This window comes from Panthera tigris, chromosome A1, assembly GCF_018350195.1.
Source record: "Panthera tigris isolate Pti1 chromosome A1, P.tigris_Pti1_mat1.1, whole genome shotgun sequence".
NCBI lineage: Eukaryota > Metazoa > Chordata > Mammalia > Carnivora > Felidae > Panthera > Panthera tigris.
The window spans coordinates 197,924,634-197,949,374 of NC_056660.1; the positions used below are offsets into that span (position 1 = coordinate 197,924,634).

The 24,741-nt window shown below is 37.7% G+C and overlaps 1 protein-coding gene across 5 annotated transcripts in view; it reads left to right on the top strand.

Moving 5' to 3' along the window:
• ARL15 (ADP ribosylation factor like GTPase 15) overlaps nucleotides 1–24,741 on the top strand; it is a 402,537-nt gene that overhangs the window by 155,352 nt on the left and 222,444 nt on the right. For all 5 annotated transcript variants that reach the window (XR_006220845.1, XM_042994868.1, XM_042994864.1 and 2 more), the window contains one exon: nucleotides 3,466–3,525. Coding sequence is in view for 4 of the 5 variants with exons in the window: in XM_042994868.1 (XP_042850802.1) it covers nucleotides 3,466–3,525 (60 nt within the window). In the remaining variant the exon portion in view is untranslated. The remainder of the gene's footprint in view (nucleotides 1–3,465; nucleotides 3,526–24,741) is intronic.

Here is a 24,741-nt window from a genome sequence, read left to right on the forward strand (position 1 = left end):
TTAAAGCCTCAGTAGTCAGTTGGTGACCATTAATAGTCTCAACTTTTATTTACTAAACACTTTATAGCCCTGGGTGCTATCTGTTCTCATTTACAGACTAAGAAATTGAGGCACGGAGGCATTAAATAACTTGTTCAGTTAATAATAGTAGAGCCAGAATTGGAACCCAGGCATTCTGTCTTTGGGGCCCATGCTATCTGGCCATTTTTATTCCTCAAAACAACCTTTGAAAACACTATTCTGATGGTTTGACCTTTATATCCCTACTGAATGTTAACATTCCCCCACCCCCAACCCCAACCTCATCTAACCCAGTGTAAAGGAATAAAATAGAGTTGATCAAATAGTCACCCTTCTTTTTTTTTTCCCCCCCCCCCAATGTTTTACTTATTTTTGAGAGAGACAGAGACAGGATGCTAGTGGGTTAGGGGCAGAGAGAGAGGGAGACACAGAATCCGAAGTAGGCTCCAGGCTTCTAGCTGTCAGCACAGAGCCCGATGCGGGGCTTGAACTCACCAGCTGTGAGATCATGACCTGAGCCGAAGTCGGACACTCAACCAACTGAGCCACCCAGGTGCCCCAAATAGTCACCCTTCTTGATTGCTCTTCTAGTTGAACTGAAAGCGTGGCTTTAAATTTAAATTCTTTTGAATCCTTGCAAATGTGTAGAATGACTAAAATTTTTAAAACTTGTTTCTTTTCAATGCATAGTACATTTTTCTTATTTTCTGGACTGATTACATGGGCTTTGTCCTCTGAACATTCATTACTACAGTCATACTGTGAAAATATGAAGGCAGCAAAATGGAAGAGCGCATATACCTTTGCAGGATAAATCTAGCCACATATGTTCTATTTGGAGAGAAAACATTTATGAGTATTCTGCAGAAACATTTATATGCCTATAAATAACATTGCTAGGTTACTTAGCGTGAACATTTGAGGACATCTTTGCAGTCGATTTATTATGTCTCTGTGAGGATTAAAGATGGTAACAATGATATAATCTGCCTGTTGGATTCTAAATTTCAAAACTTTTGAATATGAGTGTCTTGCATATGAGTGCAGCAATTTCTGGAAGGATATTCCTTTCCTCGGGTACCTGCTTGTTGTCAGCTTTAAAGAATCAAAGCAGATTAAACATGGCTGGCGTGTTCCGTAACTGTGTCTTTTTCAAAGTTGGGGCCTATCTCATTTCTCTGGAAAATCTTCACTTGAGTTGTCCTGAATATAACCACTAATAGACTGTTGAGCATTTGCAGAGAGCTTTTCGTTTTCAGGATTTCACAATCATTGCCTTTTAATCCATATGACACCCCCGTGAGGGGTAGGTAGATACATTCAAACATCCAAGTCTCCTGCAGGCACATTTTCAGTGCCAGCAGGAATATTGTGATTGGCACTGACTTTCCTTAATTTCCCAGAGGCCAGACACCTGGAGAGGCTTTTCTGCAGGCCCAGGTACATTCCAGTGCCGCAGCCTCCTCATTCCTTCTGCTATTTTACTGAGATTCTGTGACTACATGCACTATTAACCATAAGCTGTGGTGACTGTGTCTGCATAAAACCCATACAGGAGGGGTATGTTTCAGAAGATTGTTAGAGGGCCCAATGAACATTTACATCCTATACAACAAACTTCAACTAGTGTTTACTTCTGTCACTCTCACAAGGGTTCTTGTCATTCAGTGGTGATATCTGTAGCTCCAAGTAACTATTTAGATTAATAAATAAGCCCCCAGGATTTCTCTTAAAGTCTATAATGTATTCAGAAGGTATGCACAGCTAGTGACTAAACCATCAATACAGAATCGATTGATACAGAGCACTAGAAGTTATATGTTGTATGCTTATTTGTATCAGGTACTGTAATAAACATAATACATTGTATTATTTTGTAACAACTACATGAGGTAGATGCTATTATTCCCATTTTATAGATGTTGAAAGTAGTAGGTTGCCCACAGTCTGCTTACTTAAACCTAGTTCCATCAGACTCCAAAGTTACTTCTTAGCCATTACGTGATATTCACTGTTTAAGGTGGAAGACAGTATATAGAATTTGGAAGTGCTAGGACAACATATAACAAAACAGTGGTGTTAATAGGGTGAATATAAAAAGGTACATACTGACTTTCATTTTTATAGAGTAAAACAAAACCATGTAAAAGAATTGTTCTTATCTACATCATACTGTATATCTTTTTTTTTTTTAATGTTTATTTACTTTTGAGACAGGGAGATACAGAGCATGAATGGGGGAGGGGCAGAGAGAGAAGGAGACACAGAATCTGAAACAGGCTCCTCCAGGCTCCAGGCTGTCAGCACAGAGCCCGACGCGGGGCTCGAACTCACGGACCAAGAGATCATGACCTGAGCCGAAGTCGGATGCTTAACCGACTGAGCCACCCAGGCGCCCCCATACTGTATATCTTTTTACCTCTCCAGGCACCTGTCATAACTTTATAACTTCAAATGAAAAGTATTTCTAAATCTTTTGCTCTAATTTCTTGAAAAGGAATGATGATTTATCTTACAGTTGCCCATACTAATGTTTCAAACCTTAGATTAATTGGGTGGTTAGAAATTACTGAAGAGATTAACTCTTATTAGTAGGGCTTTTAACTGAAAAAGTACTTGTAAATAGCAAAACGTTCAAATGAAAGAAAAAAATCTTCTGTGTAAGACCTCCTGATCTCCAGTTGTCCCAAGAATCCTCACTAGTTAGTTTCTTATGGATCCTTTTAGAAATCGTAAGTATATTTGTTGGCATGTGTGCATACATATATGTTCGCATGTATGTTGCACCTGATAAGCCTCTGTACTAAAACCTGTGAACCAGATATGTTGAATCCATCATGACTTGAATGATAATAGTTCAGTGCTCAATACATAATCAAAAATTTATCCTCTGAATATATTTTAATAGAAATCATTTACTGCATGCATTATAGTTACCTATGTATAGACAATTACAATTGCACTTGTAAGAAAAATGTTTACATAATATTAACCATGTCTTAAAACTCTGACATAAATACTATGTAATTCTAATATAAGATGGTTGTAATTTAGGGACCTTCATCTGTGGAGTCGCTGAGTTCTGTATGAGAGAAAACTAAGAATCAGATGCAAAGGTCCTAGTAGATCTAATATTTTCTTTGGAGTTTCTCTGCACTTCCAAATGTCTTTATTATAATTGACAACATTTACAAGTGACGTAACATATTAAAGAATAGGGTAGTATTGTGAAGAAAAGAGTTTTATTTCACTATAATACACAGCTATATTTTGAAAATTTGAACAGGATAATGTGTCATCAGTTTATCTTGAATTGTGTTTCTGGCATAAATATGAGCTCTGAAAATTAGCTCTTAATCTGCCTAAAAAAGGATTTGAGCATTTTAGGCATTTTTTAAAGTTAAGTTGCTAATTCCTTTTTTTGTTTTTGTTTTCTAATTTTAGGTTTCAGTATAAAAGCAGTGCCCTTCCAGAATGCCATCTTGAATGTAAAGGAACTTGGAGGTAATAACATTTAAAATCCTTTCTGTGTCTGGCTTAAGCTTGTACTAATTTGGTATTGACATGATGTAGAATTAAAACATTATTATTCTAGTAAGTGATTTATTTGTACCTTTTCCCTTGGTAATAGAGATATTTCTTTCTCTTTATATATGTTTTAAAGGTTGTCAAATAGTTCCAAGTAATAAACTTTTTTTGTAATTTGAGAACCATACCATTCTATTTCATTTGCTCCATACTTTTCAGTTTCACTTGTTCAAAAAATTTCTTCCTGATTGAAAAGTATGAAGAAGTTTTAATGTAATAGATAAGCCATACATTATGCAGGGCGAAGAACTGTATTTTAGAGTAGTTTGTATTCATACTGCAGGTTTTATTGTATTAGATCTTTTTAGAATGTATTTGTTCTGATAATAAATCTTTGCCAATGGGTTCTTTGCTGGTCAGTCACATTTATTGGATAGGCTGTACCCCAAACTATACATCACTCAGTCTTTCATTACACTCTCTGTCTCAGATTTTTTGGTTGTGTTTTATGTCAGTCAGGGTCTTAACCCATGTAAATAGGTTAACAAAGAAATCAGTCAATTCAGTGAACCTACTAAATTCTCTAATGGCACAGGAAAATGGCGAGTGCTCTGAAGTTCAGTATCATATTGGTGAGTTTAATGACTTAGAAGAAAGTTCTCTTCCATCTCTTTAATCACTTTGTGATATTGACCTTCCTTCCCCCCACCCCCGTCACTTTTTCTGAGTTCATTCTAACTGACCTACTTTTAACTTGATGCAATTGAAACACAAACTTTATGCCATTTTAATAGTGTTAGTGCCTTCTTATTTTTATCTCCTAATGTATTAGTTGATCTTCTCAGGTGTTTTAGAGAGCTGTATCTAGGGCAAGTTTACTGCTGTCAGTCTGTTTTATAGCTACCTTTGATTTTTATAGCATTAATATTTAAATCAACCACGGTTGATAAATTCCGGTTTTCCTTTAAGGCATTTGGTTTTGTTGTTTGGACTACAAAAATTATAAAACACGAGTGTTCTTGTAATGGAGACATTTTTCTACGTAAAAATTTTTAAAAGACTGCTCTTTTAGGTTGAATATTTTGATACTACTTCGTGGTTTCTTTTTTTGTTTTTGTTTTTTTTAACATGAAATTTATTGTCAAATTGGTTTCCATACAACACCCAGTGCTCATCCCAGCAGGTGCCCTCCTCAATACCCATCACCAACCCACCCCTCCCTCCCACCCCTGATATTACTTTGTGGTTTCTAGTAACCCTGCTTCTCAGTGACCATAGTATTAGAGAACATATTGGAAAAGTCTCATGGAATCAAAATGTATGGTTTGAGAATTCTTTTGGTTTTAAATGTGGTTGATACTTAGTAAGGATTTTATTACTAGGCTAGACACAGAACTTTTATTAAACCCCCTCCAGGTGTAAGAAACTGCTGATTAATTGATAAGGTGTTTCTTATAGATGTTAGTTGGATGGTACAAATAGAGAATGTGCCTAGACAACTGAAGTGAACACTTGAGGGAATTTTTGTAGCCTTGATTCTGTGCCACTGTAACATTGAAATTCAATATGATAAAAGAAGAATTCGAGGACCGGGGTTTGTAAGATGGGAATCTGTCTGTTCCCAAGCATGGTTTACTTTTACTGAAAAAAACTTCACCGACAGTTGCAGTAATGGACGTGGCAATGGAGAGGGTACCACAGAGTTTGGTGATAACATTTTAGCTCATGCCTCTTGTGTGATGACGTGAGACCTAGGTAAAAGATTGGGACAGGTACGTGAGTTCCAGGCTCATGATAATGTGGTGTTTGGCACGTGGTATTCTACCCCCTTAATTTTAATAGTCCTATTTTCAGTTGAGGGGCTGTCTCAAGAAGGTGATTTTTTTCCAAGTAGAATCTAATTGTGTATCCTGCGTTGTATGCTCAGAGGCAAACTATGGAGGGAATTTGGCGCGTTCAGTAAGTCCTTTATTTAACAGATATTTTTTGAGGGCCCTTTCTGTCTGGAAGAAGACTCGGCCCTAGGCTGTGTCTCACCCAAGAATGCAGGAGAAGCAGGCTAACCCCTGAGAAGAGTGTAGTTTTCCTAGGATTTACGGTATCTCTTCTGTAGTAAGAAGATCATCCCGGTATAAGGTATATATTGTGGCATTTACGGAGATTTGTGACCAACAAATCAGTTTGCTTGCTTGAAAATTTCTGAGTTTAGGAGGAAAGAGTGGAGTGTTTTAGGATCAATTTGTGAAGATATGAGACCTTTATAGAGGGTTTCTTAGAAGTTGGATCAGGTTGTTAATCAGGGAAAAATCTTGAAATCAAGGAATAAATCCAAGAAGATAGATGGAAAGATAGCCATACTGAGTGCCACAACATCCCTGGTGTGTGGAATGCTCAAATAGTTGTGCTCACTGTAGGGTTATTTCAAGAGGTTGGCATGGCCCAGCTCCTCCCTGCCAACTTTTTTTTTTTTTTTTTAACCCCTTTCTGAAGGTTCCAAGGTGCTCCATCACCCCCATTCTCAACCTTCAGTTAAATTTTTTATTTCTTCAAAATAAGAAGAGGCATGAACTTGGGCTCCGTATCTATTGAGAAGAAATGGTGTGAAATGAAATAACAATGACCAGGGGAGTTAAATGAAACTCACTCTTGGGAGATCTTAAGAAGAAACTTTGTTTACATACACACAACTGATAGATGTCTGTGTATGTTCATATATATAATTTATATGTAAAACATATATTAGAACTATACATACAGTCCTATGTTCTCATCAATTTTCTCTTTTCTGAGGGTGTTTCCTAAATCTTTCACCTAACTGAATTCTCCTTCTGAAACCAATATTGCACTGTATATTAACTAACATTTAAATTTAAAAAAATCTATGTCCTCAAAAAAATTCTTAAAATTCTCATTCACATATATTTTTCTCATGTGGTCTTTTCCTACCACTCATGCAATCATTCTAGCACAATTGTATATCAAGCCTGATTCTAGGATCTGAGAATAATAGATACTTAAAATACATCCCCCATCTTCAAGAAATTCCTGATTTGGGCTTATGGAGACATTCGTGAAAACAAATTTGACATCGCAGCTGCTTTTATCGTTCATTTTCTGTCTCTGACTCTCTTCAGTCAAACTCTTGCTCACTCAGCGTTCTGACTTCAGTGCTGTAGTCCTGCTTCCCTTCAGATCTCTTCAGGATTGGCTTCTGAATCAGTCTTCACCTCAACTTTCCAATCTATCTAGAGTCTTCCAGAAACGCATCGTCTTCATATTCTTTTATTCTTTTAAGTTCATTTATTCAACAACTATTTATTAAGTACACATAGAACCAGGCTGGGTTCTAGAGACTGGTGGTTATAGCATCAAGACAAAGCACAGTCCTTGCATAGACCAGCTGATGGACACAAGGGAAGACTCTTGTGTACTTGTCTCCTTGATTAAAGTCCAATATTCCTACTTACAGACCTGGAACTTTCTAGGTTAATCCCTTCAGTACTTGAAAGGATTTTAAATACCATCCAGGAGAGCTCTTCTGATCTCTACAAAGGACATTCTGTAGTATTGCTTAGTGGATTTGTTCTTCTTGCAAATTCTTTCATTTGGGAGGTTTTCGTTGAAACTAATCCAAATCCTTTCTTTTTTAGTTTTAATTAATTACCCTGCTTGTCTTGCGATAGATATTATTCTGGATGTTGTGCAAGATACCTAACAGGATCCTCAACAGACCGAAAACTTCATCTTTGAACAAATATCCCTTGTTCCTAGTAGAGGAAGCCCAGCCATTCTATATGATTCTAGGCAAGTCTGTTTTCCTGTATCTCTACTTCTGTATCTGTAAAATGTTGTAATAATAGTTCCTGCATTACATAATCATTGTGAGGACTAAATTAACATAGGTCAAGTACTTAGAGATCGCCTGGCCATAGCTGACATTTTTGGAAGATTTACATTATAATTATACCTTTGCCCTCCCAACCCCCCTAAAAAACACCATTCATAAGCCCTTTCCCCAAGGTCTCGAGAAATCGCCCAAATTACATATTGATTGTTTTTTCTCCTTGCAGTCATGCCTCTCTCCCTTGTGGACAAGATGATCTTTTTCTTCATTTTGTCACACCTGTTTAAACTGAAAAGTCACAGGGAAGGGACCTCCTTGGAATCTTTTGGTTAACTGCCTAGCGTATTTTTTTGGCAGTGCATGTGTGTTAATATTAGATGTTTTTGTCCCATCTACCTTATCCCCTTTCTCTCTGTTTTCAGTTTCCACCTGAAAAATCTCTTCTATCTCAGTGCCTCTGAGTTGCTTCCATTCTGTTTGGCTTGTGTATTTAAACCACATTACTAAGGTAAATGAAGCATCCGGCATTTAGCTGAATTGGAAGCACCGGTCCCATTGCGGTGACATTACAGCTCTGGTGAGTTTTCATTTTAGAAATTTCCAGTCCTGAAATCTGCAGGTTTTTGTGCATTCAGAGATGTTTTTCACTTGATTTTGAAATTGCATTTGCAAATTGATAGGACCCAGAGAGGAAAAATTCATCTCTTAACACGTTTGGCTTGTTACCATTTATTGATAAGGATCCAGACATCCTACTATTCCTTTTGCTTTCCCTAACTGAATTCTGGAACCAAGATTGGTCTTGTCAAATGACTTGTTTTCTTCCTCTGATATTCTAATGAGTTCTGTCTGACTTGCTTCCCCACCCAGTAAACCGTTTGGCAGTCTTGTCTTCCCAGTTGACACTGGAAAAGGCGAAAGCTGAAAAGCAGTGAGCTGTCTTATATGCTTCAGTATTGGCTGCTACTTGTCAATCGGAAGGAAAGTTCATGAAGATTTTTGTTTGCACTTTATTTTTCTCCCTTTAAAGACGAGACGACTTTGCTTTTGCAGAAGGTGGTGAGGGGAGTGTGGAACAGTGCAAGTGGTGTTCGTTTACCCATTTACTTCAGCCCATGCAATAGTGATTGAATGATTTTTGAGGATTGTCAGCTAAGCCATTTTTTAAAAGGTTGCTTCTTTCAGCAGCCAAGCTGTTATATGAAACAGATGTTGACTCTGTCCTGTTTCTTTGTTTGCCTGGAGGAATACACCGCCTCCTCATAGTGAAAGGTGCTGTTTCTTTGTATCCTGCTAGTTATCCTGGTGCTGTTAATCTGTCCAGGTTATTTGCATTTCTTAATTTCACCAGACAAACGGTACGGATTTCTTGACAGGCAACCCAGGGGGCACTGCTGCCTGCTTCTTTTAATTTCTGCTTTCTGTGCCCAGGCCATTTGATGCCTTTCACCAAAATAAAGCCTTCTTCCTTCAGAGTCTCCGATTAGAACTTCTTTCAGAAGGAACAACAGCTCTCTTTTATTTGATGTGTTCTCACAGCCCTTTGTGGATTATGATTATTACCTCTGTATCTTCACTACCACCTCCTTTTTAAAACAAATCATAGCTAAATATCTATGAATTTAATGTCATTGCCTCTACTATCCAGTAGAGGAGGAATCAAGACCATATGAACAGTTTAGGTAGACCCGAAGACCTTATTATGGCCACATTGCTTTAAGGAACCAGTGGGGTTGAAAGATTTCTTGCTGCTGTAAAAGAGAACAACTTGCCGTTCAAAAACTCTTTTAGACCTCTCCAAACAAGGATTTCTCTGGAAGAGGTGGCAAGAAACCATGACCCTGGCAAAGGAACGTGATAGCACAAAGTGGGGGCCCGTGGAAGGCCAGGTCCACAGCATACCTTGTGATCGTGCTATAAGCTCAATTATAGTCAGCTGCACTCAAGTAAGTCTGCATCTTCCATATCTGTTGTAGAATTACAAGGAAGAAATGTGATTCAGCCTCAAGACACTCTGTCCCTCTATGCATTTTAGCTTCTTGTTGTTGTTTTCTTATCTGCAAAATGTAAGTTTTAATAAATCATCACTACTTATTTCCCAAGGGATTGGGCTGGAAAAGAAAAGTTCAGTTGCCTAAAGCCCCTGGAGGGATGCTTTAAGATAGACAGTGGTATTTCCACTAATTCTGTTTTTATAGTGGCGGTTCCAGTGTCATATGTAATAGTGAATGATCGAAACTTCTTGATATAGTATTGTTTCCTTATCTAGGAAAAGAACCAGGCCTTTCTGGAATGGGGACAACCGGTTAACTCCTGGCTCTCTGAGCTGTGTACTTTCTCACTGAGGCTTAGGCTCTACTAGGGGAAATGATATTGGTATAAAGCCAAGTGACTTGGATGCAAGTTGAAAGGCCACAGCTATCTGAATTGGTTGAACAGGATCCCAGGGTGGTGGTGTTCAAGCGTTTTTTACACTTGCTAAGGGAAAACTGAGCCAAACAGTCAGCAGAGCCAAATAAATGAATCTGGGGGCCCAGAAGTCCGTTACTGGCTGATGTAGACCTGACCTTAATTTTTGTTTTCTTCTGGAGAAGTGCCCTAGGAAATTTTTTTTTTTTTAATTTGTCTTGCTGGTCATAGTTTAGGATAGTACTTAACAATCTACTCTTCTAAGACTAGATAGATACACAGATAGATAAACATATATACAGTGTTCAAGAAACTAGTTTCCTGGCCTTTTGACCCCCCCCTGAGAATAGGGATCTCACATGCTGCTAAGGTTGCCTGCCTCACCATTGATTCCTATTCAGGGGCAGTCAGGTCATTTTATATCTTCCAACTCTACCAAACTTCCTCACAGAACATTTGTGTTGGGTTCTTAGCTTCTTAACCCTCACGAGGGAAAAGATATTTCTGTTTCTCCCAGGGGTTGCCATAATAGCAACTAATTTTCATTGTGTATTTGGTTTCAGTGTGATATTGCAGCGACAGCACTGGAAGTCAAGAGACTAGTATTTTTCTCTATCCAAACAAGCCATGGGACACTGGGCAAGGCTCTTCACTTTTCCAAGGCTGCTTTCTTTTCTAGCAGCTGAGGATGCTGATAACCATTCTCCTTTGGATATAACTACTTTATTTTTTATCCTGAAACCCATAGTTATCTACTTCACTTTGGCCCCTAGGGACCATAGAGCCCACCTTTAACAACTCTGCATGATTATCGTACTTTATTTTTTTCTAAGTTCATTTAACCCTAACTTCCTCTATTTTTTCTTTCTTTGTTTTTTGTTGTTGTTTTTTTTTTTTGTTTGCTTTTTTTGGTATTGTAGACATTTCAAAAAATCTGTGTGTGTTATGTGAGACAGGTATATATGTTCATGAGATAACAACTCATACTAACTTCAAGTTCCTGTGACTTAAAGTCACTGTGCCGTTTACTTCAAGAAGCATTACAGTCTAGTGTGGGAAATACTATAACAAGATTGAGTGCAAGATGCAGTTAGGATCTTATAGAAAGGACAAAGGAGACGTCACAGAGGGAAAGACAAGTCATAGAAGTGACAGTGGGTTTGGTCTAATCTTTCAACCATAAACCAAGTCCACTGTCAACTCCTTGACTTACATCTCATCTGTTTTCTTCCTAGACTTCTACTCTGTGATGTCCTTGTCCTTTCTGCATGATCAGAATTGCATCTTGTACTCAATCCTGTTACATTCTTTAGCATACCAGACTATAACGTTATGAAGAATTGAAAAACACACCATAATCTTAAGAGTTTATTATATTGTGATATAAAACATATCTGCAGTTCCAAGATGGAGAGAAAATTGCTGGTTATGCCCCAAGATACTAGAGTAAGGCTAGACCCTTAAGAAGCAAAATGTTGCTTTGTTGTTGAATTCATTTCAGTGAATACTTAATAAATAAATACTAAATATATGCAGTCACTTAGAGATCTCATCCCTGCACCTGCACACACAGGAGCCCCTGAGCCTGTTTCTTCAGATAGTTTAAGTTTTCTCTTACTTATTTTGAGAGAGAGAGAACACAAGGGGGAGAGAGAGAGAGAGAGAGAGAGAGAGAGAGAGAGTCAGTCAGTCCCAAGCAGGCTCCACGCTGCCAGCACAGAGCCAGACGTGGGGCCCCATCTCACCACTGGGAGATCATGACCTGAGCTGAAATCAAGAGTCAGACACTTAACCAGCTGAGCTACCCAGGCAGCCCTCCTCAGATATTTTGATGGGAGAGTAATATTGGCCATAATGTTTATGTAATTTCTTAGAAAAGATTAAACAACTTTACTAGATTTCTACAATTATCAAGTTGATAGTTGTTCAAGAGGTAATATGTTTGTAGCTATGCATTACTTAGCAGACTAAGTTGGTTCTCTGACCTATCCCTTAGAACTGAACAAAATTGAACTGGTTAGATTTGTTTTGAGGCATTGTAAATGTGTTGCTTTTTAATTCCTTAAGGTCCAAAGCATTGTCAAGAAGCTCTATTGAAGATGCTTGATCATTTTAATCTTGAAATTCACTGATATTTTATGGCATCATTGTGAGAAGCAATGTAAAGAATTTATTGCATAAAGTTAACTTTAACTTACTTAAAGTTAACTTGCTTAAAGTTAACTTTAACTTACACATACAGGTATGTGGAGTACTTATGATTGAACATTGAAGGTTGATTTTTTTTTTTATATACTCCCTCCTTTGCCATAATTTTATAAAATTTCAAAAAATCAGAAAATGATTATAAGTTAAATCTGTAACAAAGATTTAATCTACAGTGAAGAAAGGAAAGCATGCCAAAGACTGAGGCATGGGCAAGGAAAACATGACATGGAAGGGGAATTCATCAGGATTAATAATCAGAGAGCTTATTGGAGTTATTAATTGGGGCTTTACATTTGGACCTATGCCCTTATTTTTCTTCTCTCCTGTGTTAAGTCGTGGATAGCAGCTGTGTTTACCCACAAACTAAATCTTGGAAGTGGGTGCTAGACTCAGAGAGGCAAGACAGTGCCCTAATAATGTACTAACTGCCAGGTGGGTTGCAAAGCCCACACACACAGGAGAGAAGCCACTTGTCTGTCCCTATTAATCACTGAAAGTAGGCAATGGTAAACAAAACAGCTGGCAAACGTAGATTCTTAAAAGATAAGCATATAATCACGGCACACAACAATATGAGGAAAATTGGCACCATCAAAGAAAACTTACCCCATCAAAAGTCAGAAGAAAAAGTATCGAGGGACCTAGAGGTAATAGAGTGATCAGAAGAAGACATTCAGAGAGATAAGGTTTTGTATTATGAAAAGGAATCTAACACAGGGACGCCTGGGTGGCTCAGTCGGTAGAACATCCGACTCATTCTCGATCTCAGGGTCATGAGTTCAAGCCCCACATTGGGTGTGGAGCCTACTTAAAAAAAAAAAAATCTAACACAGAACTTGGGAAATGAATTTGACTTTAAAATTTAAAGTGAAAATGTCAGTTGACACAACTCAGATGTAAATTTAAAAAAACTAAGGATTGAGTTAGGGAATTTCCTCAGAATGCCCTGCAAAAGGATGACTTTGGAAATATGAGAGAAAATTGAGAAGACTGAAGGAACAGTTATAGAGTTCTAACATCCCTCTAAGAGTTCTAAAAAGAGAGTAAAGAGAAATTACAGAGAATAAAATAATCAAAGTAGAAAAACCTCAAATGTGAAAAAAGACTTACTCAAATTTAATGAGTCTTCTGAGGCCAAGAAAAGACTTCTATCTAGACATATTATAAAGAAAAAATCATTAATTGTAATCACAGGAACGCACAAGGAAGTGAATTCTGATTTTAACATGGGAGATGTCAGGTAGAATCATAAAGTATATTTTCTTCAGATTACACGTTGTAATTAAGAGAAAAAAAATGTTCATGTTTATTTATTCTTGGGAGAGAAAGAGCACAAGCGGGGGCGAGGCAGAGAGAGGGAAACAGAATGTGAAGCAGGCTCCAGGCTGTCAGCACAGAGCCCGCTGGCGGGGCTCAAACCCATGAACTGTGTGATCATGACCTGAGCCGAAGTTGGGCGCTCAACCGACTGAGCCACCCAGGTGCCTCATTAAAAGAAATTTTGAAATTTAAATATATTTCTTTAAAAATTAAGGGTTGGGAATGTAAGCTGGTATAGCCACTCTGGAAAACAGTATGGAAGTTCCTCAAAAAACTAAAAATAGAACTACCCTATGACCCAGCAATTGCACTACTAGGTATTTATCCAAGGGATACAGGTGTGCTGTTTTGAAGGGACACAGGTACCCCCATGTTTATAGCAGCACTGTCAACACTAGCCAAAGTATGGACAGAGCCCAAATGTCCATTGGATGGATGAATGAATAAAGAAGATGTGGAATACATATACAATGGAGTGTTACTCGGCAATCAAAAAGAATGAAATCTTGCCATTTGCAACTACGTGGATGGAACTGGAGGGTATTATGCTAAGTGAAATTAGTCCGTCAGAGAGAGACAAATATCAGATGACTTCACTCATATGAGGACTTTACGAGACAAAACAGATGAACATAAGGAAGGGAAGCAAAAAGAGTATAAAAACAGGGAGGGAGACAAAACATAAGAGACTATTAAATATAGAGAACAAACTGAGGGCTGCTGGAGGGGTTGTGGGAGGGGGGATGGGCTAAATGGGTAAGGGGCACTAACGAATCTACTCCTGAAATCGTTGCATTATATGGTAACTAATTTGGATGTAAATTTAAAATAAATAAAATGAAAAAAAATATATATATATATATATCTCAAGTAGAAAAAAAAATTAAGGGTAAACATGAAAACAGTAAAAGTAGGATGATGTCTACATAAATACAATTTTTTAAAAATCTGAAAAGTTACTTATTCAGCTAACGTAAACAATTCTAGAATGGAGTGAGTTCACTGGGATCAAGTAGAATTTTTGTTTTTTCTTGTGTGAACTTTGTTCATGAGAATTTAAGAAATACAATTTAAGAAAATACACCATAAAGATAGAAAGCTAAGGATATTTGATAAATTCAGCAACATGCAAAAATGGAAAAAGAACAGAACAGTCATGATAAACAGAAAACATGTATACGTTGATAACTACAAAAATGAATAAATTAAGTTCCCCTTTTATATAGGTGGCATAAAAAACAATGAATGTAACATATTCAGCTATATGTGGTTATGAGACATTTCTGCAACAACGACAAATGCAGCAAGGTAAAAATAAAGGGATAGAAGAGATAGCCTTAAAAAAGACCATTGAAAAGAAAGTACTAGGAGCATTATTAACATCAAATGAAACAAGGTGCGCCTGGGTGGCTCAGTCAGTTAAGCGTCCAACTTTGGCTCAAGTCATGATCTGTGCTGACAACTCAAAGCCTGGAGCCTGCCTCAGATTCTGTGCCCCCGTCTCTCTCTGCTCCCCCCCACCACTTTCTCTCCCTCCCTTCCTCCCTCTCTCTTGCTCTCCCCGCTCCTCTCAAAAATAAATATTAAAAAAATTTTTTTAATCAGGTGAAATGCAATTCAAAGCAAAGAACATTAAGTTGATTTATGTTGAGATTTTCATGTTGATCTACTAACTGAATACTCCTGAATCTTTACGTAATTCTGAATCTTATAAAACGAAAACTAAGAAAAATGTAAGAAAAAGCCAACAGATCCACAATCTGAACTTAATCTACTTGATAATTACTGAATGTCACATTTAAGTAGAAAACACATGTTCTTGGGGTGCTTGGGTGGCTCCGTTAGTTAAGGGTCCCATTCTTGATTAAGGCTCAGGTCGTGATCTCATGGTTTCTGGGATCGAGTCCTATGTCAGTAAGTGTGGAGCCTGCTGGGGATTCTTTCTCTGCTTTCTTTGCCCCTCCCCCTGCTCAAGCATTCTTTTAAAATATTAAGGGGCACCTGGGTGGCTCAGTCAGTTAAGCGGCCGACTTCGGCTCAGGTCATGATCTCGCTGTCCGTGAGTTCGAGCCCCGCGTCGGGCTCTGGGCTGATGGCTCAGAGCGTGGAGCCTGCTTCCGATTCTGCGTCTCCCTCTGTCTCTGCCCCTCCCCCCTTCATGCTCTGTCTCTGTCTCAAAAATAAATAAACGTTTAAAAAAAATTAAAAATAAATATTAAAAAAAACCACACGTTCTTTTAAAACATGCATAAAATTTACACACAACTATGTATGTTTTTTGACTAAAATCCAGTAAAATTAGAAATTAGTAGCAAATAGACAAAAATAAGAACACATGAAACAGGATTTAAAAGTGCCCTAACCTAAAGAGCCCAAATGTCCATCGCCTGATGAATGGATAAAGAAGATTTGGTGTGTGTATATACAACAGACTACCACTCAGTGATCAGAAAGAATGAAATCTTACCATTTGCAACAATGTGGATGGAACTAGAGTGTATTATGCTCAGTGAAATTAAGTCACTAAGATATTAAGACCAATATCTTAAGATTTCACTCAGGTGGAATTTAAGAAACACAGCAGATGAATGTAGGAGAAGGGAAGGAAAAATAAAACCAGGGAGGCAACCATAAGAGACTCTTAAATACAGAGAATGAACTGAGGTTTGCTAGAGAGGAGGAGAGTGGGGGAGGGGTTAAATGGGTGATAGGCATTAAGGAAGGCACTTCCTGGCATGTGCACCGGGTGTTATATGTAACTGGTGAATCACTGAGTTCTCCTGAAACCAAAACTATAGGTTAACCTAATTTGAATGTAAATAAGTAAATTCTTAAAAGGAAAAGGTACCCTAACCTTATACCATCTATAAAAATCAAAATGGATCCTAGACCTAAATATAAAACCTGAAACTATTAAACTTCTAGAAGAAAACTTGAGACAATTTTTGTGACCTTAGGTTAGACAAAGATTTCTTAGATAAGACACCAAAAATCTCCATAGAAAGAAAATTGGTAAGTTGGATTTCATAGTACTTCTGCTTTTTGAAAGACATTGCTAGAGAATGAAAAGGCCATCTATTGACTAGCTAAACCTTATTTGGAGATCTGATAAACAGCAACAAGAAAAGAAACATTTCAAAAATGGGCAAAAACTTTGAACATCTCCTTTATCCAAGAAGATACAAAGAAGGTAAATAAGGTCATGTAAAAGGGTCCCCACTTTATTAGCCATTCACTTTATTAGCCATTAGGGAAATACAAATTAAAACCACCACACACATATTAAAACGTCTAAAATTTAAAGGCCTGAATATATCAAGTGTTCTGGAAAGAGTGGAGAACTAGAATTTTCATCTAATGCTGGTAGAAATGTACAATGGTACAACCACTTTGAAAAACAGTTTGGTTTGCATTTATGTTAAGAGACTGCCAGTCTTAGAATCAAGCCATTCCACTCTAGGAGAAATGAAAACTATGTTTACACAAAATCCCGTGTGTAAGTGCTCATAGCAACTTTATATTAAAAACTGTCACAACCCACATGTCATCAGTTGGTGAATGGATAAACAGATGTGGCGTATCCATATAAGGAAATAGTATCTGGCAGGAAAAAAAGAATGACCTATGGGTACATGCCATAACATGAATGAATCTCTAATTCTGCTGAGCAGAAGAAGCTAGACAAAACAGAATGTGTAAGGTGGTATTCCCATACTGGGATAAATTTTTATTCCATTTATAGAAAGTACTAGAAAATGCAAACTGATACTTTAACAAAGTAACTATTTCAGGGATTCCCTAAGGGAGAGGGACAGGAGGCTGCGGAGGGTGAGGGGTGAGTGGAGGGATATAAGGGTTGTGAGAGGGGTGCCTGGGTGGTTCAGTCGGTTAAGCGTCTGACTCTTGGTTTTGGCTCAGGTCATGAGCTCACGGTTATGAGATCAATCCCCCATGGGGCTTGGAACGGAGAGTGGAGCCCGCTTGGGATTCTCTTTCTCTCTCCTTCTATCTCTGCCCCTCCCACCCGCACTTGCACAGGTGTGCGTTCTCTCTCTCTCAAAATAAACTTAAAAAAAAAAAGGGTCATGAGAAAACTTTGGAGGTGATGGATACAATTATTATCTTGATGAGGGTGATGGTTTCGCGGATGCACATGTATCAAAACCACATTGTATATTTTAAAATGTGTAGTTTATTATATGTCAATTATACCACCATAAAACTGTTGATAATATTCTACACATACAGAAATTAAGAGAGATTCTTTTCTATCATCTCTGGTTAAAAGCATTGAAAGTATGTATTGTGGAGAATTTATGGCCCTTTTCTTGGGTTGCTTTCCAGTGAAGAGTTATTTTAAACAGGCTAAGTTAATATCCATGGTTTAAAAAAAGAGAACTGTGACTGGGGAAAGACTTCACAAAAATATCAATTTCTGGACGATCATATATAGCAGAATTGTTAAGGTTAAATATGTAAGCAGTTAAAACTAAGATTAAGATGTTATCAAATCTATCAATTTAATGTGTAGATTTTAAAAATCTCAGTGCTAATAAAATAAGACAGATTGATCTGTCTGCACAGCGGCATCAATTAATCAAAGAAATTCATATGACAGATTCATTATACAAAGAGTGAGAGATTTCTCAGAGTAAACCAGTTGTGGTTCATTCCACAGGGATGCTCAAAACCTTAGTGCTACAGTATTCTTTTTCCAACCTTAGCAGTTATATTTATGAAAAATTTTCCTGTTGGTGATTACACAATGGGCAGGATGCAGGTCTCACACAAAGTTGGAGGTTGAAGGGGAGAAAAAAAAGTAACACTCAAATGAACCAATGTATTAAAAAGCATCTGATTCCAGACCACATTGGAATAATTTGTGTTTTAAGAACACGATTTGTACGTGTGGGTAAAATATCCTCTTTCATTCAGGAATCTACAGCTTTAAATTCTCTGCTTGAGCTGATCCTGTGCTATCCAGATTGTATCTCAGGTTAAAGTTTTCCAAGCAGACCTTACTTTGGCATAAAAAGTAAGATATTTTTCATTTGCATTTTTCCTTCATTTTTGTGAGTGTCCGCAAGATGGCTGGTTGAGAGTGGTAATGGGTATGTTTGTTGGTTACATTCTATACATAACACACTAAGAGGGTAGAACATTACCTGTTTGCTCTCTGTCCTTTGCCATTAGTGATCCAACAAGTTCTTTTGGGGTCTGCTGTGTTCTCTAAGGTGATGGTGCATTTTAAATTTGGGGTGTATAAGTAGAAAACCTCTTTCACCTTTTTAGTTTTTTTCTTCCAAAGTCCTTTAAATAGATTTAGATGTCAATGAATTTTCCCTCTTACTCATTAGATTAAATCTCAGTAAGTAGGGATGGATTAATATAAGCTGCTAAATTGAAAATGCAGAGGCTTGGTTGTCGAGTGTGGGGATTTATAGTACATAATAGATTAGTACATAAGCATGTTGGTATTTTTTCAATGTGGGCTGTCTTTGATGCTGTTACTCTTTTATATATGGTTGTCTGGTTTTTTTCTACAAATATTTATCAAGTTGTAGAGCATTAGGTCTCCTTGAGCAGATGAAAACCTGTTTGGTAATGTGGAAAGATCCAAAATGATCATGCCTTGAAGTTAGAATCTGGAAAATAGCCAAAGGTTTTAGATGTATCCCTGAACAGACTTAAAGTTTTCTTTCTAGTTATTCTAGATTCTACGTGTGTCCGTAAAAATTCCTGAGATTCAAGCTGAAAGCATTTAATTCTGTAGTCTTCTTAATTCTGGGTGAGAATGAGGGCAGGCAGCAGTGGCTGAAACTTTAGAATGGAAATGTGGAGTGCTCTCCATTCTCCAAAACTGGTAAACATAAAACCATTTTCTTAAGGTTCCATCAGGTTTGTTTTCTCTGAGTTTGTTATGTGTGTTACTGTCATGAATTTTAAACCTTTGCTACAGATTTCGGTGAGGACTCAAAAATCAATTATGCTGGCGGATTTTTGACAGAGGTATATCAGGAATTGTACCGTGAATAAAAGAACAACACCAAACCCAAGAATGTCTTTATTAGTGGTTGCTTTTTAAAATTTCTTGGAGGTTACTTTATTTCTTCAAATCCTTGAAAGAGTCCGCATATGCAAGAGAGCTGAGAGGAAGGACCCCAAATCCAGTCCCATGCCTCTACCTACAGTGAAGGAGTAACAATTCAGGGCCCCCCCCTCCAAAAAAAAAAAAATGAGAAGAACAAATACAGATGAAGTCCAGATACGTTGGTGGAAGATCCTTTCTTTCTAAATATTTATTATTAGCCTTTGCCATGGCTCATGTGTTTTTGTTTTTTTCAAACAACCCTGTCTCTCCTCTATTTAAGGTCAAGTGCCTTCTCCTATCCGTGTCCTAGGTGGGCTTGATGTTTTGGTGTTCTGAGTTTTGGAGCTTCTTTATAGTAGTCCTTTTGTTGCAGGCATTAAACATCTTCTTGTCTCCTACATAGGGCCCTAAGTGTTCCTTTGTCCTGTTACTGCCTGGACCTAAGACGACAACATACTGCTTTTTTCTTGGATGAACCTTTCCATCCCATGTCTTCCCTTCCTTCAGGTTTCCAAATTGTGTTTCTCTTCTAATCAGTGGAGAAAGAAAAGAAAAGGAAAAGGAAAAAAAAAATCAAGGAACAATGTACATTAATTTTCCTTGATTTTTTTCTTCCATTGTAATTTGAAAGAGGCTATATAATACCACGGTTTTGGAGTTTTCTGTTCTATCTCCTTCTTCCTTTCTCTAAAATGATAATACTTTGAGTGTAAAGGTATTTATTTATTTATTTGCACTAGGGAATGAGGATGTGAACTTTACAAGTCTTGCAAGGTTTTATCTGCCAAGTCTTTGGTCTGAGACTCATGATCTTCCCTACTGTTTTAAGACAGAATTTAACAAAACGAGACCATATGAAAACAGAGTCCTATATTATAGTTTTTCTCTCCTCAGGTAAAAGGAAAACCCTTATGCATTGCCTTACACAAAAAGCATTGAGTGCTGCCCAGATTTAAAGGGTCGAAATAGTTGACTTCACTTTGATTAAAAGAATTCTCGTTTAATATGGTGCTGGGATTTTAGGTTAATGTGATTTTTGACACTGACAGGACACCTCACCACCATTATCCTCAGACACTGAGATTTTCCCAAAATCGGTAGAATGCTAGTCCTCTGTTATTTACAGTATTACTGAGATTCTTCTGTTTTCAGACACATAGAATTGTACTGTGCTTTAAGAAAACCCTATGTAGAGAAACACATTAGTAGCTTTTATTAAATAATATGTAGTCTTCAAAAATTATTGGTGTCATAAAAGGTTTTGCTCCAAATTTTCTTTAAAGTATTGAAGTCCCAATACATGTTAAGTTATTTGATTAAGTATTATCAAGACCATTTCTAAGGCATAAATTCTGAAATTTTCTTTCTGGTCCATCTTCCGGAGTTTCAAAATTACTGCCACCTACCATGTGCAATTACCAAATACAAATGTACCTTCAGGTTAAGTTGCTTTGGGAAAATTCTCCATCAGCTGTTATGATATTCAAGTCTTACATACTCCTTCAATCATCAACTGGGACAAAACGTCTCTGTGAAAGAAGAAAAGAAGAAAGAAAGAATGAGTACAAGATAAGGAAATCTAGTAAGAGCATAGAAACTTTGGAAATGAAGCCCTTGCTCTTAACTCACATATTTTTATACCTCCTGTCTTAATAACTACCCGGGTCTCATCTTGGTTTTTCAGTTGGGAGAAGCTGAATTGTTAACCTTGATCGGCAGTATGGCTACGAAAATTTTTATTTGGACTATTGGTTTTCAAAGTTTTGTCTGTTATTTTTCATATGGCTCTTAGATAGGCTAGGGCCTGGTACCATTTTAAAGGGAAGTTGGCTGAGAACTGAGAAAAATTTGAGGCTGACCAGATTGTATCCCAAAGTGTAAAGCCCCATAGCAATACAGTGTGAGCCCTGAGGCAGAAAAGAAGGAGTCTCAGAGGAACATGTCCTTCTTGCATACCGTCCCTTTCTGGGAAACGTGTGCAGGGAGTTCACTGGGGGCAGGTCACCAGAGGAGGACACGAGGGGCACGTACAGGACAGCCACGTGTGCATCATTTGGCCCATGTGCTGACCATATGAAACTGTCTTTGGGACCGGAAAATGCCTGACATGGCTAACCTAGAATATATCACTTTGCTGGTTCCTGGCACCGTCCTTGTTTTTAATGTGCAGTGGATGCTGTTGCGCTGTTTGTACAATGCAGCAAGCTTACCGACCTGGGGGAGCTGAAACAAACAAAAAGTTAGCTCCTGCAGTTCTACACCGAGTTTTAAAACAAAACATTTTAATATCTGTAGCTGGAAGGGAAACGTTTGGAGCTTTGTAACTGGCAGGCAGGAGTATAGCGACTGAACAAGGGATGATTCCGGGGCCAGTTTTGGACACAAAACTGAATAAATGGAAAAGAACCCAGGCAGGACAGTCTCCTGTCTGGCTTCCCAGTAAAGTCAGAGGGGACAGTCCTGGCAGTACTATGGATTTGTATGCTGGGATAGATATAAACAGCAAAACCCTCAGCCCTGTGGCTATAAAAAGAAATATTTTTTATGATATATTCATTGTTTAAGAGCAGCCAGTGAGTTTTGTGTAACATTTATGCCTATGCAGTTCAAAAACCAGAATTCTGTCTGCTTGTGTGCTTAAGCTCTTTCAGATGTTTTTATTGTGTAACATCGTCTCCAGATTCTTCTTTTAATGTATGGTTCATTTTTCCCCCCCTCACAATCTGTTAAAAGATCAGTTTGTGTGAATCTTGACACTGTGATGCTATGTCATGGTTTTAATTTGAATGTGAGTTGTTGCAGCTGGAAGCATAAGATTAATGCCACAGACTTGTTTGTCGCAAAAACAGATATTTTACACGGAGTCAAGATGTGTTGAAAAATTGCTTATATTTCACTGGACGCAAGTCACATTTTGATTCACTTTTGAATTCTTATAATTTGAATTATTCTGAAACAAATAGATGTGTATCTGGTAATATAACTGGCTATTGAAGGTATTTGAAAGGTGGCTTGAATAATTGCCTATTAAGTACATAGTCCGTTAATTAGCCAAAGCTTTTTTTTTTTTTTTTTTTTTGCTGCAAAAATTGTTTTAAATCAGTCTGAGAATCTATGTAAAAGGTGGAGAACATGGTTATAGAGTTTAAAAATTTGTTCTTGACTGCCTGTGCATTTTTATATACTTCGATAGTGTACCTACATAACAGAATGAAGCTCCTGGTCTCCCATACCTGCTGGCATGTGGAGAGTTCCAGACACACAAGACATGGCGGTGACTTATGGCTCCTCCACTGTCACTCTGGGTTAATGGGTGTATTTCCTGCAGTGGCCCAAGCCATCCTTCTCCAAAGCAATGTCAGGAAAGTTGGGGATGCTTTTTCCTTCAGAAGCGAGTCTCACAAGTCATGTGAAACCTGTTATGGCATTCTGTCCTTCAACTCTTGCATCATATAAGATAACCTGAAACTATACATGTTAAATCAGATGCTACTTAGTCAGTCTGATTATATCAGGTAGGAATTGGCTCTTTTCAGATCTCTGAGGTGTGGCTTCACAGTGTCAAATACTTCCATGGTGAGGAAGTCAACGTTTCAGAAAGTATATGTTTACGTGCCATATTTGAAGGGTTGTAATTATTGCAATTCGTGATAATTTGCCAAAATCTACCTTTCTGCCTCTTTGCTGAAACGATCCTCTTCCGCTTTGTGGAGCACGCTCAACAAATAACCTATCTTCCCTACACGGTCATTCAGAAACATGAAACTTGTTATCATCTATTCTGGAAGATCCTCTTCCAAGCTAAATACCTTTCATTTCTTCAACTGTTTTCCATGTTACATAATAGTATCCAGGTTCATCACCATCCTGGTGGTCACCTTTGTGGTAATCCCTTATAAAACCTGTATCTGAAAGCATGCTGTTCTAGATGGGGTCTGACCACGTCTTTTCTTTCAGACACTTAGATTTCTCTTACAGTCAACAGTCCAAGCCATAGCACCTCATTGGTTCATGTTGGATATGCTGTCAGAATACCCAGCTGTTTTAAGTCAGGGCTCTTCTGTTCTTGCACAGTTGATTTTTTTTAAGTTCCAAACTCCAGACATTACTTATATCTCTATTAAATTTCATTATGTAAGCACTGGCTCATTGTTCCAGCTTGTCAAGAACTTTTTGACTTTTTTTATTCTGTCCTCCAACATATTAGCAATTTCTTACAGCCTTGTGCCATCTGTAAATCTTGAAATGATACCTTTAAAGTTTTTATTCAATTAAAATGTATAAACATGTATCAAATTGTCTACTTTGAGCCAGTCTCATGCTCTCTTGTAGGGATAACAAGATGACTAGCATGTAATCATTCCTTTAGGGAGCTCACAAGCTGTGGGGAATAATAGACATGTAATTATAGAACTATAATGCCCTGTGTTAATTGCTGTAATAGAGTTATGTGTAAAGTGCTAGGGGAACCAAGGTTGGTTGTAAATCGTAGAAGACCCAACCCCTTCCATGGCACAGCTCCATGGATTTTTGGATATGGCTGTTAAATCACTTCTAATGCTGCCTAACTACTGTCATCTGATTTACTTTTTCTTTCTTGCCCAAGGATACGGCAAGAGACTTGTTAAATATTTTGCTGAAATGATCTCATACAATGCTATTCCCAAAATGTACCAACCTGGTGAGCCAGTCCAGAAGGAACTGAGAATTATTTTTGAAAGACTTCTTAGTGACTCCATGATAGCTCATGATTATCATTTTTTTTTTTTTAATCTGGGTTGATATTTGCCTATTCTCAGTCTCCTGGTAACTTTCCCATTCTTCATGGTTGTATCACCGTGCTTAGAGGAGTTTTGTGATGATGTCTGAGTTTTTCTGCTATCTTGGTATGTAATCTGTCTGGATCTGGAGACTTGCATTAACTTAAAGAAGCTTGGTGCACTCCCTCCTCACTCCAAATTTACCTTCTTTTAACTCTTTACAGATTGAAATCGTTCTTTTGAGCCTATCCTGTTGTTTATCTATCTGTTCTTCATAACATTTTTACAAGTATAAATTCGTTTTAGCTCTTACTCTTCTTTTCCCTTCTTATAGTTTCATCCTCCATTAAGGTCATGGGCTGGTTTTTCCTCTCCTTCTCCTCCTCCGATTATGTTGAAACACTGAAGTCTAATGTAAATGACCATCATTGATATTATGGTATCTAGAATAACCTACCCACCATTTCTTCTTTGATAGTCCCAATTAAATTCAGAGATTTGACCTCTTTGTTGTTTTCTCATCTTCTTTACCATGAGATTGTCAACTGAATAACGTAGAC